Source organism: Takifugu rubripes, chromosome 14 (assembly GCF_901000725.2).
Source record: "Takifugu rubripes chromosome 14, fTakRub1.2, whole genome shotgun sequence".
NCBI classification, from domain to species: Eukaryota; Metazoa; Chordata; class Actinopteri; order Tetraodontiformes; family Tetraodontidae; genus Takifugu; species Takifugu rubripes.
The window spans coordinates 9,964,215-9,987,050 of NC_042298.1; the positions used below are offsets into that span (position 1 = coordinate 9,964,215).

At 42.5% G+C, this 22,836-nt stretch overlaps 2 protein-coding genes across 6 annotated transcripts; both read right to left on the reverse strand.

Annotated features, from left to right (window-relative positions):
• Positions 1-2,538: 2,538 nt before the first annotated feature.
• Positions 2,539-9,494, reverse strand: LOC115252362 (cysteine-rich and transmembrane domain-containing protein 1-like). 3 transcript variants are annotated; one of them, XM_029847281.1, is made up of 4 exons: positions 5,160-5,214; positions 5,017-5,069; positions 3,401-3,578; positions 2,539-2,673 (listed from the first exon to the last, which is right to left on the reverse strand). In XM_029847281.1, the coding sequence occupies exons 1-4, from the start codon at positions 5,206-5,208 to the stop codon at positions 2,555-2,557; spliced, it is 399 nt and encodes a 132-aa protein (XP_029703141.1). In that variant the 5' UTR covers positions 5,209-5,214; the 3' UTR covers positions 2,539-2,554. The 3 variants fall into 3 exon arrangements, 2 of the variants coding, with proteins under 2 accessions (XP_029703141.1, XP_029703142.1); XR_003890800.1 differs by lacking the exons at positions 5,017-5,069; positions 5,160-5,214 and adding an exon at positions 5,684-5,794; XM_029847282.1 differs by lacking the exons at positions 5,017-5,069; positions 5,160-5,214 and adding an exon at positions 9,273-9,494.
• Positions 9,495-17,300: 7,806 nt separating this feature from the next.
• On the reverse strand, positions 17,301-20,599 carry LOC115252363 (cysteine-rich and transmembrane domain-containing protein 1-like). Of its 3 annotated transcripts, none has more exons than XM_029847285.1 (3): positions 20,488-20,599; positions 18,215-18,392; positions 17,301-17,526 (listed from the first exon to the last, which is right to left on the reverse strand). In XM_029847285.1, the coding sequence occupies exons 2-3, from the start codon at positions 18,381-18,383 to the stop codon at positions 17,375-17,377; spliced, it is 321 nt and encodes a 106-aa protein (XP_029703145.1). In that variant the 5' UTR covers positions 18,384-18,392; positions 20,488-20,599; the 3' UTR covers positions 17,301-17,374. The 3 variants fall into 3 exon arrangements, with proteins under 3 accessions (XP_029703145.1, XP_029703144.1, XP_029703143.1); XM_029847284.1 differs by lacking the exon at positions 20,488-20,599 and adding an exon at positions 19,966-20,354 and having other exon boundaries at positions 17,301-17,493; XM_029847283.1 differs by lacking the exon at positions 20,488-20,599 and adding an exon at positions 19,966-20,354.
• Between the last annotated feature and the right edge of the window lie 2,237 nt (positions 20,600-22,836).

Consider the following 22,836-nt stretch of genomic DNA (forward strand, 5'->3'; position numbering starts at 1 on the left):
TTTCTCCTCTTAGACACCAGCTCCCCAGCCTTAGAAAATACTCTTTCACACGGTGCAGATGACGATGGTGAGCAGAGAGTTTTAAGTGCAAGCTGAACAGAGTAAAAACTAAGGTGGCGCATTGCATTCACTTGTTAAAAAAATAGACACCCTATCTCATGATTTCGAGATCAGGATCTCGTTATTATGAGATAAAATGAATAAAGCAACTGTAAGGCTTTTTAACTGACTATCATATGTATCACAGGTCATTCACTTGATAAACTGATAAGGTGAGCGCAATGCGCCGCCGTTAAAAATTGTATATAACAGTAAACAATGCTCAAAGGAGAAAAAGATTTCCCTTGTTTGGAGTCACAAGATCAAAATTATTCCACAGTGGGGAAAACTTCTTAGAACGATCCATAATTGCGCAACTGCAAAACTCCATCCAACAAACCCACGACATGTCGATACAGTTTGTTTCCTTATAAACACACTTTGGCGTGGCACATCCAAACGATACAATTCCTGTATCGGTCACGTGATTTTTTCTTAAAGCAATACACGCATCGATACGGGGTTTCACTCTTGAGCTCTCGGCACAGTGCTGACGCACCAGTGTCGCTCGTCAAATCACTACTACATAGTGCACTCAATAGTAGTTTTCACTTTATCAAGTGAATGACCTGTGATACATATGATAGTCAGTTAGTTTTTACTCTGTTCAACTTGCACTTAAAACTCTCTGCTCACCATCGTCATCTGCACCGTATGAAAGAGTATTTTCTAAGGCTGGGGAGCTGGTGTCTAAGAGGAGAAATCGCCTTGGAGCAAAGACACTCCAAAAACCTTTGTTTCTCAATAAAAAATCATAAACTAATCACTTTTTTGTATTATTTCATATGATTTAACAGTTAAGTTAACAAGAAATGTGTGTACATAAGTAAAAAATTGTAACTCTGAATTGTAACTCAAATTTGCTATATTTTACATACCAACTCAGTTTAGCAAACAAGGAATTCCTTTACCTGCAATCATTTTATAACTACTGCAGGGGTCACTAGTGGGTGACCAACACAGTATCAATACACTGCCGACACAGTTTGTGTAGTGTGTCAATACACTCCTTGAGGTATCATCGTCCCATCACTACCAGAAACAGCTTCTTCCCCACTGCTGTCTCCCTGCTGAACTCCGACCCCTCTCACTTTACCTCCCTTCAGGCACAATAACCCCGTCTGGATGGAGGATTGTGTAGATCAGGTTGGTTCGGCAAAATTTGTCAGTAAATTTGACCTTTTGAAGGGTTATTGGCAAGTGCCCTTGTCAAAGCGTGCTCAGGACGTTGCTTCATTCATAACCTCTTCAGGGCTTTATTCATATAAAGTTATGCCATTTGGGTTACGAAATGCACCAGCTACCTTTCAGAGATTAATGAATACAGTAGTGGCCGGCTTGGATGGCTGTGAAATCTGACAATAAATCTAGCCAAGTGTGATGTTGCCAGGGCTACTGTAACTTACTTAGGAAAGGTGGTGGGTCAGGGGCACGTTCGTCCAGTTAGAGCCAAAGTGTTGGCCATTGATCAATTTTCCCCACCAACAACTAAAAAAGAACTCATGCGCTTTTGGGCATGGTAGGCTATTATCGGGCATTTTGTAGGAACTTTTCTACTGTGGTTGCCCCTCTTACTAGTCTCCTTAGTGAAAAGGCAAAGTTTGAGTGGTCACCCCTGTGTCAGCAAGCTTTTGAAGAGGTTAAGCTTGTGATTTCCTCTGCCCCTGTCTTGGCCGCTCGAGTGTTACGACTTGGCTCAAAGTTGTAACAAAAAGAGGGAATCAGCACACAGAAAGATCAAATCATCTAAAGATTTTATTGAGAAACCCAAACCAAAATGATGAGACAGCCACGAGGTATGGTGGCAGCAGCCCAGCCAGAGAGAGAGACAAAGGAGAACCGCCCCTTTTATGCCCTCTGGCTCCTCCCAGCTCGCAGGTGAAACCAGTCTCACTGACGACCCACCCAGTCTCTGGGTAAACAAAACAAAACACATGGGCGGGCCTTCACAACTGATTACATCTGTTACAATAATTGCACTATTTACATCTGTTTATTTGCACTACCTACATCTGTTTATTTGCGCTGCTTTTCATACTTTTCACATTTTTACCATACTTTATCATTATTGTATAGTCAAAACATACACATAGTTAAAAACTGCATAAATAGCCTCTATTGATCCTGTAGGAAATTCAGCACCATAGTTACAGCCTGTATACTGTATATATTTATCTTGGTTGCAATGACTTGTATATACCCTTTACATATCTGTGAACTCTGTAAATACAAACATATAGATTGATATCATAAACATATATTATTGTGTGTATATATTGTTTATACCTCATCACAGTTTTGTTTGCTACTTAAGCACTTCTGGTTAGATGCTAACTGCATTTCGTTGCCTTGTACTTGTGACATGTGTAATGACAATAAAGTTTAATCTAATCTAATCTAATCTAATGTAGTGAGTAGTGAATAGGGAACAAGTGTGTGGTTTCGGAAACAGCCTTTATTCCGACAGCATGTCCAAACAGATGGAGCAACGAAGAACCATCCAACAGCCGTTCAGGAAGGCCAGTATTTTCGTCCCTGTGTTGTCCTCTCTTCTGTCCTCCACCACCACATGCACTGGGGGAATAAAAGGAGGAAGAAAAGCAGGAGCAGAAGAGAAAAGGAATTAATAGGAGACACAAATGAAATTTGTGAGGCTTCTCCTTACTAAACAGACCAGAGTTGCCAAGTCTTCAGCGGTCGGCTGGAGTGTCATAACACGACCAAATGTCTCCTCGCTGTGTTCATGTGAGGCACACTACCATGGCAATGCAATGTCACTCAGCCTCAGCCCAGATAAGAGCTTCCAGGACGCACCACTGCTTTCAACAACACACTTTCTTCTTCTTCACTTTCAGTCACATGTCTGCATGCAGGCGTGTCAGATTATTTATTTGAGACCTTGACGATCTTTTCTGAGCACAAAAAAGGGGTCTCAACAAAGAAATCGCCCCTTTCTCGTGTTAATGAACTTACTAACTTACTCATGGTCACTCATGATACAGTGAATGACAAAGGTGTGTTGCCATAGTAGCAGACTAAGGGATATGCATGTTCATATGATGATATACATTACAGCATGTATACATTTTGAGCATAATGACCTAAAGCTAGTTTAATGTGATATTAGTGTGGAATTATCTTATACTAATCTCTAAAAGTCCTTATTTACATTTTTACCTCCAAATATCGTTCATGTAATGAATATTTTAATATAATGAAACTATTTTAACTGGATTTCAACTTATGTGACTACAATCTGCTGCACAGATCTGCATCATTCTATGTCTACGTGACCGCTCACCTCTGTTGGGAGGTTCTCCGTACACAGGCCCAGGTGGGGGTCCCCCCTGCCATCCGTGCTGTGGTTGTCCAGGGTACCCTTGATAAGGGGGCTGTCCTTGAACAGGATAAGGACCTGCAGCACCCATTGGACCAGGGGGGTAGTTGGGATTTCGTACATTATTCTGCATCTTGTTCCCCTGTGGGGGGTAAGATAAGGAAGATAAGGAAAGCAGGCGTAAAAAACACAGACAGAATAGCCAGGCTGATGCTGCCTCTAGCAAATGTCACGTCCACCCTTCCACTAAATGTTTTAGAGCAGGAAATTAGCGCAGTAGCTTTTATAGTAAATGTATACGAAAAGCCTACAGGAAAACTGAATGCTGAGAATAGAAAACATGGGATATGTTATTAAAAGAGTGGTCAATCAGATGATTAACATCATTACTGATGTGTGGCACACTGGATCCATCAGTTGTGCCCTGCGAGATGAGGGGATTGCAAAGAACGCAGACGTGAACCAATTTTGTATTTTCACGCTTGACACAGGAAACACCAGATATCCTGTTCTGTCAAATCACGCTTTTAGTTGCAGCGCAATGTGTTGAGAGGAGCAGAGGACAGTCAATTTAGGCAATTTTATTTCCTTATCGACGACCCTGGTTTAAAAGTGCTATAAATTTGGCATCGGCCGGGTGTCCAAAGGTTAACCGAGAAGTGCATTTCAGCCTCTTCAGCTACCGGTACTTTCAAGGGGATCGGCAATAATCAGTAATCTGACACCAATAAGGCTGACGTGTTCAGCACCATCTAAAATAACTACCACGGTCACCTTGCCTTCAACGTTTGTGTTTAATGAAAATGTGTTTCTGAGAAGATTTTAGAACATGAATGTACCTTGATTTTTGGAATGATCAATTAATCAGTCAGTCAAATTTATTGTCCTGCGGTTGTAGACAGACATTAAAATAAAACCACACAACAAACAAACAGGATAATAAATAACAATGGGGACTGTATTGCATCAATGATAGACAAGGACAAGTATAGAAAATAAAATGCAAAAGCTGTTCGTCCTTCTTAAGGTAGCCTCTGTGTTAGGCTGGAAGCAAAGTTTTTCATTCAGCACAGTTCCAAGGTATTTGTAGCATCCACTTGTTCCATCTCCACTCCCTCCTTCATCACCAGGCCATGATCCAATTTCCCTCAAACAAACTCATTAGGACAGAGTCATCGGCAGACTTGTTGATTTGTCCATGCACAAACTGACTTCAAGAAGTCTAACGTGGAGCACGGGGCTCTCTGGGCGGTGGCACGGGCTGATAAGCAATATCAGAATGGGATGCTCCACGCCTCTATCAGCTCTGTATGCAAACTGCATAGGGTCAAAGGTCCCCTAGACCTGGACCAGCTATTACATCACCTTCTCAAACATCTTCATGAACCAACCATTAATCCGGTGTTAATATTAATATTATTAGGAGATTAATTAGTCATGTGTCTGTCTGGGGAAGCTCAGACAATGCTTTCAAAACACTATTTAGGCCTTGACGCACAAACACAACACACTTGGGACATCTAAGCCCATTAATCTGAAAATGTATGCTGTCATAATGATTAAACTAATCAGTGCCCTACCTGTTGGACTTTCCCTGATTGTGTAACTCTGTGGCGAAGGGCACCCATGAATGCTGTCAAGTGTTCATAGGGCACAATGTTCTGAAAAACAGCAACTCAAAATTCTGCTACTCATTAGACATTATGAAGTGGAAATGGAGCACCTGACGGGCGAGAATTACAGCTACCAGCTGCATGTATAGGCCTCTCCATATGATCCAGCAGCTGGGTAACCTAGCAGCCTTTGTTTACCCCCCGCAGATTCTCGGTAACCGATGTACAGAAGACGACGGCCTCTGGGACCCAATTAGGTGAAACTAATCACAGTCACAAGGTCTCTTTTAACACAAACGTAGGAATTTACAGACCGGTAACTCGAGTCTTTGTTAGCGCACATTTAAATGGAGTTTTGTTTTTCTCTACCAAGACCCAAGTCAGCCAGTGTCTTTATCCTGTATGACGTCACTACAGTGACACTCTTCGTATTATAAATCTATTAATATCAATGCCGAATATGGTGTGGGTGATCTAATTCTTGGTGCAATATTCATTCATTATTGTCCGACAAAAAAAGAAAATAAAGATCATTAGAAAACCTGCACCTGCGGGCACCAGCCCCCAACACAGATTGTCTCTTCTCCGATTATTCCAGCTTTAAAAACACACAGTATTTCTATTTCCAGCCTACCTTTGTACTGGTATCCAGCTGCAGCGATGTTGTAGAGTTATTTTCTTTCACTACTGTGGTAAATAATAATTTGAATGGTTTTTGATGTCAGCCAACAGCCTGCTGACTATGTACGAACAGAAATAGTTGAGAGGAAAACTCAATGCGTCTCGTGTTTTTCTGACTACAGGGGTGTCCGAGACGGTGATTGGCTGCTGGAAGAACCGCTGCCCTTGCTGTTCAGAAGCCACCGCAATTACGACGGTTCCTGGTCATTTAAGGATAAGGATAAACTTTATTGAGCCCACATCGGGGAAATTCACGTGTTACAACAGCGGTAGCCCGTGGTGTACAGTACAGTATAGTACTAAAAGAAAGGGAAAAAAAGACTCTTATGTTATGTACATTACTATGTACATTATACATTATATACAGAAATTAAAATTATATACAGAAGGAATGTCAGGCAATATGAAAAAAAATGAAGGTGCAAATAAGAGATGTGCAAATAAGACATTCCGGAGGTAGTATGATTAAGTAGTGCGGAAAAAATTTGCCAAAACCATGGGTTATTGATGCTACATTAAGAGTTGTAAATGTTGTACAATCTGACTGCAGTTGGGATGAATGACCTGCGGTATCGTCCTTTTTACACCGTGGGTGTAACAGTCTGCTGCTGAAGGAGCTGCTTAAGGCCCCCATTTGACCTTAAGGTAATTTGACTTTACGACACCGCTCACTGAGTCAGCGAGCTAAACAATGATAGAAACTAAGTAAAAGAAAGAGGACATTTCACACAAGTGGAATTTTTGCCTTCGTGGGTGGCAAAATGCGAAGTTTATGTTAGGAACGGTTGTACCAGGACCCGAAAGCAGGCAGCACGCAGTGGCGGATCGGTTTCCGAGAAGCTTTATTGAAGTTTACAAGAGTTGTTGAAAATCAAAAGGCGTGGAGTAGTGATGGGACGAGCGACACTGGTGCGTCAGCACTGTGCCGAGAGCTCAAGAGTGAAACCCCGTATCGATGTGTGTATTGCTTTAAGAAAAAATCACGTGACCGATACAGGAATTGTATCGTTTGGATGTGCCACGCCAAAGTGTGTTTATAAGGAAACAAACTGTATCGACATGTCGTGGGTTTGTTGGATGGAGTTTTGCAGTTGCGCAATTATGGATCGTTCTAAGAAGTTTTCCCCACTGTGGAATAATTTTGATCTTGTGACTCCAAACAAGGGAAATCTTTTTCTCCTTTGACCATTGTTTACTGTTATATACAATTTTTAACGGTGGCGCATTGCGCTCACCTTATCAAGTGAATGACCTGTGATACATATGATAGTCAGTTAAAAAGCCTTACAGTTGCTTTATTCATTTTATCTCATAATAACGAGATCCTGATTTCGAAATCATGAGATAGGGTGTCTATTTTTTTAACAAGTGAATGCAATTCGCCACCTTAGTTTTTACTCTGTTCAGCTTGCACTTAAAACTCTCTGCTCACCATCGTCATCTGCACCGTGTGAAAGAGTATTTTCTAAGGCTGGGGAGCTGGTGTCTAAGAGGAAAAATCGCCTTGGAGCAAAGACACTCCAAAAACTTTTGTTTCTCAATAAAAAATCATAAACTAATCACTTTTTTGTATTATTTCATATGATTTAACAGTTAAGTTAACAAAAAATGTGTGTACATAAGTAAAAAATTGTAACTCTGAATTGTAACTCAAATTTGCTATATTTTACATACCAACTCAGTTTAGCAAACAAGGAATTCCTTTACCTCCAATCATTTTATAACTACTGCAGGGGTCACTAGCGGGTGACCAATACAGTGCCGACACAGTTTGTGTAGTGTGTCAATACACTCCTTGAGGTATCATCGTCCCATCACTAGAGTGGAGACCACAAGAAAGTTTTAATCCAAAATCCAAAAAGAAAAATTATAAATAGGTGGCTAGATTACCAATAGGCTGCAGGTGCGCCAGTCCATGGCTCCACCACGCCCCTGCAGGAAGAAACCTGCAATAGAGTTCCCAGAAGCTGGGAACCTGACATTACCCCTCCCTCAACGGGCGCCTCCGGGCGTTCTTCCAGGCTTGTCCGGGTGGGCGCGGTAGAAGTCACGGAGGAGGCTGTTGTCCAAGATGAACCGGCGTGGAACCCACAATCGCTTCTCCGGACCATACCCCTCCCAGTCGACCAGGAACTGGAAGCCACGACCTCGTCAGTGGACGTCCAGGATACTCCGGACCGGATAGGCAGGACCTCCATCCACAATGCGGGGAGGGGGTGGAGGATCAGACGAGGCAACCAGTTCCGTCTCTGCGACTGGCTTCACCTTGGAAACATGGAAGGTGGGGTGTATTTTCAACGCTGGGGAAAGCTTCAGGCGGACGGCTGCGGGGTTTACCATCTGATCCACCTCAAAGGGCCCCACAAAGCGAGGAGCCAGCTTGCGGGATTCGACCTGGAGTGGAAGGTCCTTGGTGGACAACCAGACCTTCTGACCTGATTGATAGGAGGGAGCTGGCATCCGGTGTCGATTGGCCTGTAGTTGAGAACGACGAGAGGTCCGCAATAGAGTCGTGCGGACCTGCCTCCACACCCTCCTGCAACGGCGCATGTTGGCCTGCACTACGGTACTGCAACTTCCTCCTCCTGGCCCTCAAATAATGGAGGCTGGTAGCCCAGGGAAGCCATGAAGGGGGACAGACCAGTGGAAGTAGAGACCAAGGAGTTGTGGGCGTACTCCACCCACGGCAGGTAGGTGCTCCAGGAGGATGGATCTTGAGCTGCCACACACCTTAGGGCGTCCTCCAGGCTCTGGTTCGTTCTCTCTGCCTGCCCGTTGGCCTGTGGGTGGTACCCTGACGTAAGGCTGACCGAAGCTCCCAGCGCCGAACAGAAGGCCCTCCACACTTGCGAGCAAAACTGTGGACCACGATCAGATACTATGTCCTTAGGTAATCCGTGGAAATAATTCCACATTGAACCTTGACAGTATGCGGGGACAGAACAGTCGTTGCTGACCCTTCTTGCAAAGCATTTCTGTGTTTGCATTAAAAGTCAGCTTCTTATCAATAACGGTACCAAGGTACTTATAAGTCTCCACCCCCTCCACCGCCTGACCCTTAATGGTGGTGAGCTGGACAGCAGGGGGCTTTGACCTAAAGTCAATGACCATGAACTTAGTTTTTGCCACATTTAGTTGTAGGAATGCTTTATCACACCAGAGTACAAAACCATCCACAACAGGACCATGATCAGTGTCATCTGCGTGGAGAAGACTGACAATAGCTGAATCATCAGCAAATTTTAAAAATATGTCCAGTCTGTTGTCATACTGGCTACGGCAATCATCAGTGTAGAGAATGTATAGAAGTGGTGACAGGACACATCCCTCAGGGGATCCTAAAGAGGATAACATCTCCCCAGACAAATAACCGTTCACCCTTACCCGCTGAGTTCTATCAGTTAAAAAATCAAGAATCCAACCCACCATATTAAAATCAAGGTTACATTTTTTTAAGAGCTTTTCAACTAAAATGTGTGGTTGAATTGTATTAAAAGCAGATGAAAAATCAACAAATAAAACCCTAGCATGTGTTTTGCTACCTTCAAGGTGCTTAAGGAGCAGGTTGAGCAGAGTGGCAGTAGCATCCTCTACACCTCGCTTGGCCCTGTAAGCAAACTGTAGCGGGTCAAGAAGATGCTCAGTTTTTGTAAGGACCTCTTTCTTTAGTAACTTTTCAAAACACTTCATGACCAAAGAGGTCAGGGCATCTGGCCTGTAGTCGTTTAACTCCTTGGGGTTATTGTGTTTGGCCACTGGAATAACTATCACTATGACAGACTGGGACGCAGGGTGTCCACGAGGAACAGCGTGGGACAACACCTGCAGTTCTTCTATGCTGACCTCAACTATCCGACCCGGGTCACGCACATCTTCAACCACTCCAGTTCGGACATCTCATCACTTTACTACGACCTGCAGGTTGGACTAGTTTTTTAAAGGAAACACAGAGTGTAACATTTTATATCGAGACAAATTGGAGAAAGACTTAATAAATAATTTTTTGAACCCGCTGGAGTTTTCAGGTGCATTTGCATGGTGTCAAGGCTACAGATTACATATTTCTGTCTCGTAAAACCCCAAAAGACTGCAGAATTTCATTGTGAAATGTATTACTGTAGATCACATAAGTCCTGTAATGGCGTCGCTTCATTGGCTGCCCGTTAAATTTAGAATAACTTTTAAAACCCTTCTTCTGACCTACAAGGTCCTCAGAGGCCTAGCTCCATCCTACCTGGAGGAGCTAGTGATACCCTATCAGCCCAATAGACCGCTCCGCTCTCAGAATGCTGGTCTACTTGTGGTTCCCAGAGTTTCTAGGAGTAGAATGGGGGGCCGAGCATTTAGCTACCAGGCCCCCCTGCTTTGGAACCAGCTCCCTGTCCAGGTACGGGAGGCTGACTCCATCGCTACTTTTAAGATCAGACTCAAAACCTACCTCTTTGAAAAAGCTTACTGTTACTAATTCAGTACTTCCAGTTACTATCATAGACAGACAAATTATCATACTTAGGGGGTCGTCTAATCATTAGGTCACATTCTAGCTATGCTGTTATAGGCCAAGGCTGCCGGGGTCCGGAAACATGATCACCTGACAGGCCTCTGTCACTCCACTGGGTCATGGTTTCCTCTCCTTTCCTCTCCTTTCCTCTCCTCATCAAGCAGACTAGTTATGCTGATTCTTGTGTAGTTTTTCTGCTTCTCCCCCCCCCCCCCCCCTATCTATTTGCAGGTATCACTGCCATCGGAGCTGCATAATGACCGCCGGCCCCGTTGAAGTGATTGTGCATATTTTTTGTGTGTGTTTCTGTGCTCTGTGCCTCTCCTCTCCTCTCCCTCTCCCTCTCCTCTCCTCTCCTCTCCTTCTCCTTTTCCTCTCCCTCTCCTCTTCTTTCCTCTCCTCTTTCCCCTCCTCCTCCTTCTCCTCTCCTCTACCTCCCCTTCACTCTACCTCTCCTCTCCTCTACCTGTCCTCCCTCCTCTCCTCTCTCTTTACCCAGCCGGCCATCAGCAGGAGGGTCCCCCTACATGAGCCTGGTCCTGCTCAAGGTTTCTTCCTGTTAAAGGGGAGTTTTTCCTTGCCACTGTTGCTTGTCTGGGGTCAGGCCCTGGGATTCTGGAAAGCGCCTTGAAACAATTTTGATTGTATAAGACGCTATATAAATAAAGATTGATTTGATTTGATTTGATTTGATTTGATTACTGTGAACATTACAAACGTACTAAATTTCCTTGTCATGATCAGGGACACTTGTTCGCCATGGAGGTGAGCAGTGGAGAGGAATATTACATCGCTTCTGACAACACTTCTGAAAACAGCTCCAGGCTCAATCGTGAGCTCCTGGGGTGCCTTTCTGTACATGAAATATGGTTCTGACCTTTTCATGGGAGTCAGAGAGGATTTCACTAAAAGCAAAGTGGTTCTTCTTGTGTCGTTCAGGTTCAGTACACTCCCTATGGTGAAGTGTACCTGGACTCAAACCCAGAGTTCCACAGCTTCAACATCCAGTTCCTCAGACAGAACGAGATGGGCAAGAGGTAACGGCACACCTGAACTTGCTTGAAGGGCACTTTTAATTCTCTGGATCCTACTTTTTATTTTTTCCTACCCAGCCTCCTCAACCCTACTCCTCTTTAAAGAAAAAAGAAAAATGTGGAGAATTAACCAACAAATGGGGTTATTTGTGGAACGCTGCAGGGACTTTCGAAAGAATGACTTATCAGAAAAAAAAAAAAGTTCATTTTACTGCCACCGGCAAAAAAAAGGAAAAAGAAAATCTTAAAAAAAAAAAAAAGTTTGGATGAATGGTTCTTTTTAGGGAAAAAAAACTGGAAAAGCACTGAAGAACCTTTGAGAACTGTTGCTTAATGAATAAGAATCCCCTTTTTAAAAAAGATAGTGATATTTTCACCCATATTTTTTGGGTCACACTGACAGCGGCCATGACAGTTACCACGCAGCGGAGTTATTCTGTGCTGCCAAGGCAAAGGGACCAAAGTAAACAAAGCCACTCCAGAGAGCAGCATTTTACAGCTACACGCCAACGGAGGACGCCGCAGAGGCGTTCGGTCCGATGAGTCACCTCCCTGTCTCAGGCCTCCCATCGTCCACCACGGACCGTTCCGCCGTTGCCCAAGCAGCGCACATCCAGCCAAGCGACACCGGAGCTCATCGTACCCATGAATAAATCGGATGTCAATAAACAAAAGATGATCAACTTAACAAGAAACAAACAAAAAGAAAAAAGCAGTCCAAAAAAAAGGTGATGGATATCTGTGGACAATGTGCGTGAGACAGCAACGTTTAATCGGACGAGAGAAGAGGAATCATATTACTACATATGTGTCCACCTAAATTTCAGGATGTTGCGTATACTGTAGATGCCGTAGTTTTGTACATTTCAGTCGCAGTAGAATCGTGAGACTTTCACCGAGGCACTTCTGTACAGAACGATCAAACACAACACTGTCCGGAGAACATGCTAAGTTAGTATTTATTTCATGATTTTACATTTATTTATTCGTACTATATGACAATCATGAATGAGTCACCGGTTCTATTTAAAGCGAGCATTAATGGATGAGTTGGTTTCCTTTTGTAAGCTATGTACGAAGAAAAAAAAAAGTTCTGTTTGTTTTTGTATCATTTCAGTTTGCTGGCAGGGCAAATAATAGTCTCTCAAAAGAATAATTTATGTAATAAAGTGTTTTAAAAAAGCAGTTTATACCTTAAATAAAGTCTTTAAAACTGTGAAATCTGTTTTTTCGAATTATATTTCGATGTACAGTGTATAGACTTACCTTTATGCAGCACAGTAGAATATTGTCCAGAATATCAAGTTTTATATTTCTAAGAGGAAGTGGCTTGTAATGTGCAAAATCTTTAGCTGGTCTTACTACTCTAGAATTTTTGTGGCACTCTAATATCCATATCTACAATATCGGTCCCCTTTTTGTTGTTTTTGACTGTTTTTTTTGTGCGGAAGCAGCGAGAATTCTGTCCTAGATCCCAACAGCAGTAGCAGTAATGGATCCTTCTCACTGTGAAGAGACTCGTGCTGGATGTCATAATGTACCAAAATCAGTATTATCGACGGATGATTATCATGTGTTCACTGAAACGAGACTCTTCTGAGAACCTTATCAATAAAACATGATTGTTTACTGCAATCGAGCATCGTGTACGTTCATCTCCTTTATGTGTCTGGAGTCTGTTCATCTGCTTTCCTAACTGCTGCACCAGTCAGCAACCATCAGCTGGATATGGTGGAGCATGCGGACGCTTTAGAACTGGCTAGCTTGTTTCTAGGAGATAATAGAGACAAAATTAAATATAAAGGAAGAGTGATTATCAAAGTCGCCCAGTGGGCATTAAGAGCATTCCAAAAACTACATTAGTGTGGCTCCCCATCTATTGGATTTGTCACGCTGCTTAGCTAAACAGTGTTTAATTAAAAGGCAATAATGTGTCCTTTTTTTATACACTCCTTGTTTCCATCACCCGAAAATGGCCAGTTTAAACTAAACACTGCGAGTTAAATGAAAGAAGCTGCTCGATATGTTCAAATATTTAAAACAAAAAACATTTTCTTCCATTTCGCTCTCATTTCTGCTTTCACCTATTAATCTCACCCAAAGAGGCACTTTAACCAATCTTTTTAGGAAACAAAGGTCTCGGATGCATCATAGGATCAGAAATATTACAATGATCTGCACATTACATCCACATTTATCTCTTTACTGCCATGTAGCACAAATTGGGGAAGTAAATCTGAATTCAAACATTTTTCTACATTATAACCGGGGTGAGTGTACGATTTAGTGCGTTGCAAACACTTCCGTCTCACTGCTCATCATGGTTCCGCCTTGGCGGCTCACAAGCCCCAGTAAACATGCAATGTTAGATTTCATGCAGGTAATGCATGTGTAAATACCCAACTGTTTGTTCCCCATGCTAGCAGTAAAGGTCATTTGTCTGTTCCCAGCCTTTCTTGTGCAGAAAAGTGGCTGATTAGTGATTACAAGCTTTGTTAGTTGTTCCTAAAGTATTTACTGAATGTCATTAATTAAGAACTGAAATTAAATTAAATTAAATTAACTTTTTAGGTCCTATAGATTCTAATTTATGTATTTGTTTATCCAGTCCAATACCTTTTGCTCTACCCTCCAAACTGACAACAAAAGTCTTCCATTTGATGCAAATAAATTGTTTTAAGATTTTTCTACAACGAACAGATCGAAGGCAAAAGGCAGATCTGACAGATTGTTTGTTTTTCACTATATATATATTCCTTTAAAAACAAAACAAGCAAATAGGCCAATAGATTTTAAATTCTGACAAATCAAGTTGTCTCCTAAAATGCGTTTATGGGAAATCATTTTAAGACAACTAATGTGCAAATGAAAGAGCTCATATCAAACATGACTCTTGTCAGAGCACGCTGGCATCCTGACCTCTGGGGCCTCTGGGGTACAGGAGGAGTCAGGGGAAGGGGCTGTTCTGGGGAGAGGGCAGGCAGGAGGGCCATACAGACGTCATTGCATAAATTGCCAAAGAGCCTTAAAACGGACAAGCCTGAGACAGAGCGTGACGAGGATCGAGACACAGAGAGAGGGTGCACTCTGGGAACACATTCACTGTGTCCAAAACCAGCCCCTATACTCTACATAGTAGTGATGGGACGATGATACCTCAAGGAGTGTACTGACACACTACACAAACTGTGTCGGCAGTGTATTGATACTGTGTTGGTCACCCACTAGTGACCCCTGCAGTAGTTATAAAATGATTGCAGGTAAAGGAATTCCTTGTTTGCTAAACTGAGTTGGTATGTAAAATATAGCAAATTTGAGTTACAATTCAGAGTTACAATTTTTTACTTATGTACACACATTTTTTGTTAACTTAACTGTTAAATCATATGAAATAATACAAAAAAGTGATTAGTTTATGATTTTTTATTGAGAAACGAAAGTTTTTGGAGTGTCTTTGCTCCAAGGCGATTTCTCCTCTTAGACACCAGCTCCCCAGCCTTAGAAAATACTCTTTCACACGGTGCAGATGACGATGGTGAGCAGAGAGTTTTAAGTGCAAGCTGAACAGAGTAAAAACTAAGGTGGCGCATTGCATTCACTTGTTAAAAAAATAGACACCCTATCTCATGATTTCGAGATCAGGATCTCGTTATTATGAGATAAAATGAATAAAGCAACTGTAAGGCTTTTTAACTGACTGTCATATGTATCACAGGTCATTCACTTGATAAACTGATAAGGTGAGCGCAATGCGCCGCCGTTAAAAATTGTATATAACAGTAAACAATGCTCAAAGGAGAAAAAGATTTCCCTTGTTTGGAGTCACAAGATCAAAATTATTCCACAGTGGGGAAAACTTCTTAGAACGATCCATAATTGCGCAACTGCAAAACTCCATCCAACAAACCCACGACATGTCGATACAGTTTGTTTCCTTATAAACACACTTTGGCGTGGCACATCCAAACGATACAATTCCTGTATCGGTCACGTGATTTTTTCTTAAAGCAATACACGCATCGATACGGGGTTTCACTCTTGAGCTCTCGGCACAGTGCTGACGCACCAGTGTCGCTCGTCAAATCACTACTACATAGTGCACTCAATAGTAGTTTTCACTTTATCAAGTGAATGACCTGTGATACATATGATAGTCAGTTAGTTTTTACTCTGTTCAACTTGCACTTAAAACTCTCTGCTCACCATCGTCATCTGCACCGTGTGAAAGAGTATTTTCTAAGGCTGGGGAGCTGGTGTCTAAGAGGAGAAATCGCCTTGGAGCAAAGACACTCCAAAAACCTTTGTTTCTCAATAAAAAATCATAAACTAATCACTTTTTTGTATTATTTCATATGATTTAACAGTTAACAAGAAATGTGTGTACATAAGTAAAAAATTGTAACTCTGAATTGTAACTCAAATTTGCTATATTTTACATACCAACTCAGTTTAGCAAACAAGGAATTCCTTTACCTGCAATCATTTTATAACTACTGCAGGGGTCACTAGTGGGTGACCAACACAGTATCAATACACTGCCGACACAGTTTGTGTAGTGTGTCAATACACTCCTTGAGGTATCATCGTCCCATCACTACCAGAAACAGCTTCTTCCCCACTGCTGTCTCCCTGCTGAACTCCGACCCCTCTCACTTTACCTCCCTTCAGGCACAATAACCCCGTCTGGATGGAGGATTGTGTAGATCAGGTTGGTTCGGCAAAATTTGTCAGTAAATTTGACCTTTTGAAGGGTTATTGGCAAGTGCCCTTGTCAAAGCGTGCTCAGGACGTTGCTTCATTCATAACCTCTTCAGGGCTTTATTCATATAAAGTTATGCCATTTGGGTTACGAAATGCACCAGCTACCTTTCAGAGATTAATGAATACAGTAGTGGCCGGCTTGGATGGCTGTGCGGTGTACTTGGATGATGTTGTCATCTATAGTGACACATGGGAAAACCATCTACAGCACATCAAAGCTTTGTTTGACCGTCTTGTGTGGGCAAATCTGACAATAAATCTAGCCAAGTGTGAGGTTGCCAGGGCTACTGTAACTTACTTAGGAAAGGTGGTGGGTCAGGGGCACGTTCGTCCAGTTAGAGCCAAAGTGTTGGCCATTGATCAATTTTCCCCACCAACAACTAAAAAAGAACTCATGCGCTTTTTGGGCATGGTAGGCTATTATCGGGCATTTTGTAGGAACGTTTCTACTGTGGTTGCCCCTCTTGCTAGTCTCCTTAGTGAAAAGGCAAAGTTTGAGTGGTCACCCCTGTGTCAGCAAGCTTTTGAAGAGGTTAAGCTTGTGATTTCCTCTGCCCCTGTCTTGGCCGCTCGAGTGTTACGACTTGGCTCAAAGTTGTAACAAAAAGAGGGAATCAGCACACAGAAAGATCAAATCATCTAAAGATTTTATTGAGAAACCCAAACCAAAATGATGAGACAGCCACGAGGTATGGTGGCAGCAGCCCAGCCAGAGAGAGAGACAAAGGAGAACCGCCCCTTTTATGCCCTCTGGCTCCTCCCAGCTCGCAGGTGAAACCAGTCTCACTGACGACCCACCCAGTCTCTGGGTAAACAAAACAAAACACATGGGCGGGCCTTCACAACTGATTACATCTGTTACAATAATTGCACTATTTACATCTGTTTATTTGCACTACCTACATCCGTTTATTTGCGCTGCTTTTCATACTTTTCACATTTTTACCATACTTTATCATTATTGTATAGTCAAAACATACACATAGTTAAAAACTGCATAAATATCCTCTATTGATCCTGTAGGAAATTCAGCACCATAGTTACAGCCTGTATACTGTATATATTTATCTTGGTTGCAATGACTTGTATATACCCTTTACATATCTGTGAACTCTGTAAATACAAACATATAGATTGATATCATAAACATATATTATTGTGTGTATATATTGTTTATACCTCATCACAGTTTTGTTTGCTACTTAAGCACTTCTGGTTAGATGCTAACTACATTTCGTTGCCTTGTACTTGTGACATGTGTAATGACAATAAAGTTTAATCTAATCTAATCTAATCTAATGTAGCGAGTAGTGAATAGGGAACAAGTGTGTGGTTTCGGAAACAGCCTTTATTCCGACTGCATGTCCAAACAGAAGGAGCAACGAAGAACCATCCAACAGCCGTTCAGGAAGGCCTGTATTTTCGTCTCTGTGTTGTCCTCTCTTCTGTCCTCCACCACCACATGCACTGGGGGAATAAAAGGAGGAACACAAGCAGGATCTGAAGAACAGAAAAGGAATTAATAGGAGACACAAATGAAATTTGTGAGGCTTCTCCTTTACTAAACAGACCAGAGTTGCCAAGTCTTCAGCGGTCGGCTGGAGTGTCATAACATGACCAAATGTCTCCTCGCTGTGTTCATGTGAGGCACATTACCATGGCAATGCAATGTCACTCAGCCCAGATAAGAGCTTCCAGGACGCACCACTGCTTTCAACAACACACTTTCTTCTTCTTCACTTTCAGTCACATGTCTGCATGCAGGCGTGTGAGATTATTTGAGATTTTGACAATCTTTTCTGAGCACAAAAAAGGGGTCTCAACAAAGAAATCGCCCCTTTCTCGTGTTAATGAACTTACTAACTTACTCATGGTCACTCATGATACAGTGAATGACAAAGGTGTGTTGCCATAGTAGCAGACTAAGGGATATGCATGTCCATATGATGATATACATTACAGCATGTATACATTTTGAGCATAATGACCTAAAGCTAGTTTAATGTGATATTAGTGTGGAATTATCTTATACTAATCTCTAAAAGTCCTTATTTACATTTTTACCTCCAAATATCGTTCATGTAATGAATATTTTAATATAATGAAACTATTTTAACTGGATTTCAACTTATGTGACTACAATCTGCTGCACAGATCTGCATCATTATATGTCTACGTGACCGCTCACCTCTGTTGGGAGGTTCTCCGTACACAGGCCCAGGTGGGGGTCCCCCCTGCCATCCGTGCTGTGGTTGTCCAGGGTACCCTTGATAAGGGGGCTGTCCTTGAACAGGATAAGGACCTGCAGCACCCATTGGACCAGGGGGGTAGTTGGGATTTCGTACATCATTCTGCATCTTGTTCCCCTGTGGGGGGTAAGATAAGGAAAGCAGGCGTAAAAAACACAGACAGAATAGCCAGGCTGATGCTGCCTCTAGCAAATGTCACGTCCACCCTTCCACTAAATGTTTTAGAGCAGGAAATTAGCGCAGTAGCTTTTATAGTAAATGTATACGAAAAGCCTACAGGAAAACTGAATGCTGAGAATAGAAAACATGGGATATGTTGTTAAAAGAGTGGTCAATCAGATGATTAACATCATTACTGATGTGTGGCACACTGGATCCATCAGTTGTGCCCTGCGAGATGAGGGGATTGCAAAGAACGCAGACGTGAACCAATTTTGTATTTTCACGCTTGACACAGGAAACACCAGATATCCTGTTCTGTCAAATCACGCTTTTAGTTGCAGCGCAATGTGTTGAGAGGAGCAGAGGACAGTCAATTTAGGCAATTTTATTTCCTTATCGACGACCCTGGTTTAAAAGTGCTATAAATTTGGCATCGGCCGGGTGTCCAAAGGTTAACCGAGAAGTGCATTTCAGCCTCTTCAGCTACCGGTACTTTCAAGGGGATCGGCAATAATCAGTAATCTGACACCAATAAGGCTGACGTGTTCAGCACCATCTAAAATAACTACCACGGTCACCTTGCCTTCAACGTTTGTGTTTAATGAAAATGTGTTTCTGAGAAGATTTTAGAACATGAATGTACCTTGATTTTTGGAATGATCAATTAATCAGTCAGTCAAATTTATTGTCCTGCGGTTGTAGACAGACATTAAAATAAAACCACACAACAAACAAACAGGATAATAAATAACAATGGGGACTGTATTGCATCAATGATAGACAAGGACAAGTATAGAAAATAAAATGCAAAAGCTGTTCGTCCTTCTTAAAGGTAGCCTCTGTGTTAGGCTGGAAGCAAAGTTTTTCATTCAGCACAGTTCCAAGGTATTTGTAGCATCCACTTGTTCCATCTCCACTCCCTCCTTCATCACCAGGCCATGATCCAATTTCCCTCAAACAAACTCATTAGGACAGAGTCATCGGCAGACTTGTTGATTTGTCCATGCACAAACTGACTTCAAGAAGTCTAACGTGGAGCACGGGGCTCTCTGGGCGGTGGCACGGGCTGATAAGCAATATCAGAATGGGATGCTCCACGCCTCTATCAGCTCTGTATGCAAACTGCATAGGGTCAAAGGTCCCCTAGACCTGGACCAGCTATTACATCACCTTCTCAAACATCTTCATGAACCAACCATTAATCCGGTGTTAATATTAATATTATTAGGAGATTAATTAGTCATGTGTCTGTCTGGGGAAGCTCAGACAATGCTTTCAAAACACTATTTAGGCCTTGACGCACAAACACAACACACTTGGGACATCTAAGCCCATTAATCTGAAAATGTATGCTGTCATAATGATTAAACTAATCAGTGCCCTACCTGTTGGACTTTCCCTGATTGTGTAACTCTGTGGCGAAGGGCACCCATGAATGCTGTCAAGTGTTCATAGGGCACAATGTTCTGAAAAACAGCAACTCAAAATTCTGCTTCTCATTAGACATTATGAAGTGGAAATGGAGCACCTGACGGGCGAGAATTACAGCTACCAGCTGCATGTATAGGCCTCTCCATATGATCCAGCAGCTGGGTAACCTAGCAGCCTTTGTTTACCCCCGCAGATTCTCGGTAACCGATGTACAGAAGACGACGGCCTCTGGGACCCAATTAGGTGAAACTAATCACAGTCACAAGGTCTCTTTTAACACAAACGTAGGAATTTACAGACCGGTAACTCGAGTCTTTGTTAGCGCACATTTAAATGGAGTTTTGTTTTTCTCTACCAAGACCCAAGTCAGCCAGTGTCTTTATCCTGTATGACGTCACTACAGTGACACTCTTCGTATTATAAATCTATTAATATCAATGCCGAATATGGTGTGGGTGATCTAATTCTTGGTGCAATATTCATTCATTATTGTCCAACAAAAAAAGAAAATAAAGATCATTAGAAAACCTGCACCTGCGGGCACCAGCCCCCAACACAGATTGTCTCTTCTCCGATTATTCCAGCTTTAAAACACACAGTATTTCTATTTCCAGCCTACCTTTGTACTGGTATCCAGCTGCAGCGATGTTGTAGAGTTATTTTCTTTCACTACTGTGGTAAATAATAATTTGAATGGTGTTTGATGTCAGCCAACAGCCTGCTGACTATGTACGAACAGAAATAGTTGAGAGGAAAACTCAATGCGTCTCGTGTTTTTCTGACTACAACGGTGTCCGAGACGGTGATTGGCTGCTGGAAGAACCGCTGCCCTTGCTGTTCAGAAGCCACCGCAATTACGACGGTTCCTGGTCATTTAAGGATAAGGATAAACTTTATTGATCCCACATCGGGGAAATTCACGTGTTACAGCGGTAGCCCGTGGTGTACAGTACAGTATAGTACTAAAAGAAAGGGAAAAAAAGACTCTTATGTTATGTACATTACTATGTACATTATACATTATATACAGAAATTAAAAATTATATACAGAAGGAATGTCAGGCAATATGAAGAAAAATGAAGGTGCAAATAAGAGATGTGCAAATAAGACATTCCGGAGGTAGTATGATTAAGTAGTGCGGAAAAAATTTGCCAAAACCATGGGTTATTGATGCTACATTAAGAGTTGTAAATGTTGTACAATCTGACTGCAGTTGGGATGAATGACCTGCGGTATCGTCCTTTTTACACCGTGGGTGTAACAGTCTGCTGCTGAAGGAGCTGCTTAAGGCCCCCATTTGACCTTAAGGTAATTTGACCTTACGACACCGCTCACTGAGTCAGCGAGCTAAACAATGATAGAAACTAAGTAAAAGAAAGAGGACATTTCACACAAGTGGAATTTTTGCCTTCGTGGGTGGCAAAATGCGAAGTTTATGTTAGGAACGGTTGTACCAGGACCCGAAAGCAGGCAGCACGCAGTGGCGGATCGGTTTCCGAGAAGCTTTATTGAAGTTTACAAGAGTTGTTGAAAATCAAAAGGCGTGGAGTAGTGATGGGACGAGCGACACTGGTGCGTCAGCACTGTGCCGAGAGCTCAAGAGTGAAACCCCATATCGATGCGTGTATTGCTTTAAGAAAAAATCACGTGACCGATACAGGAATTGTATCGTTTGGATGTGCCACGCCAAAGTGTGTTTATAAGGAAACAAACTGTATCGACATGTCGTGGGTTTGTTGGATGGAGTTTTGCAGTTGCGCAATTATGGATCGTTCTAAGAAGTTTTCCCCACTGTGGAATAATTTTGATCTTGTGACTCCAAACAAGGGAAATCTTTTTCTCCTTTGAGCATTGTTTACTGTTATATACAATGTTTAACGGTGGCGCATTGCGCTCACCTTATCAAGTGAATGACCTGTGATACATATGATAGTCAGTTAAAAAGCCTTACAGTTGCTTTATTCATTTTATCTCATAATAACGAGATCCTGATTTCGAAATCATGAGATAGGGTGTCTATTTTTTTAACAAGTGAATGCAATTCGCCACCTTAGTTTTTACTCTGTTCAGCTTGCACTTAAAACTCTCTGCTCACCATCGTCATCTGCACCATCTGTTTCTCAATAAAAAATCATAAACTAATCACTTTTTTGTATTATTTCATATGATTTAACAGTTAAGTTAACAAAAAATGTGTGTACATAAGTAAAGAATTGTAACTCTGAATTGTAACTCAAATTTGCTATATTTTACATACCAACTCAGTTTAGCAAACAAGGAATTCCTTTACCTCCAATCATTTTATAACTACTGCAGGGGTCACTAGTGGGTGACCAATACAGTGCCGACACAGTTTGTGTAGTGTGTCAATACACTCCTTGAGGTATCATCGTCCCATCACTAGCGTGGAGACCACAAGAAAGTTTTAATCCAAAATCCAAAAAGAAAAATTATAAATAGGTGGCTAGATTACCAATAGGCTGCAGGTGCGCCAGTCCATGGCTCCACCACGCCCCCTGCAGGAAGAAACCTGCAATAGAGTTCCCAGAAGCTGGGAACCTGACATTACCCCTCCCTCAACGGGCGCCTCCGGGCGTTCTTCCAGGCTTGTCCGGGTGGGCGCGGTAGAAGTCACGGAGGAGGCTGTTGTCCAAGATGAACCGGCGTGGAACCCACAATCGCTTCTCCGGACCATACCCCTCCCAGTCGACCAGGAACTGGAAGCCACGACCTCGTCAGTGGACGTCCAGGATACTCCGGACCGGATAGGCAGGACCTCCATCCACAATGCGGGGAGGGGGTGGAGGATCAGACGAGGCAACCAGTTCCGTCTCTGCGACTGGCTTCACCTTGGAAACATGGAAGGTGGGGTGTATTTCCAACGCTGGGGAAAGCTTCAGGCGGACGGCTGCGGGGTTTACCATCTGATCCACCTCAAAGGGCCCCACAAAGCGAGGAGCCAGCTTG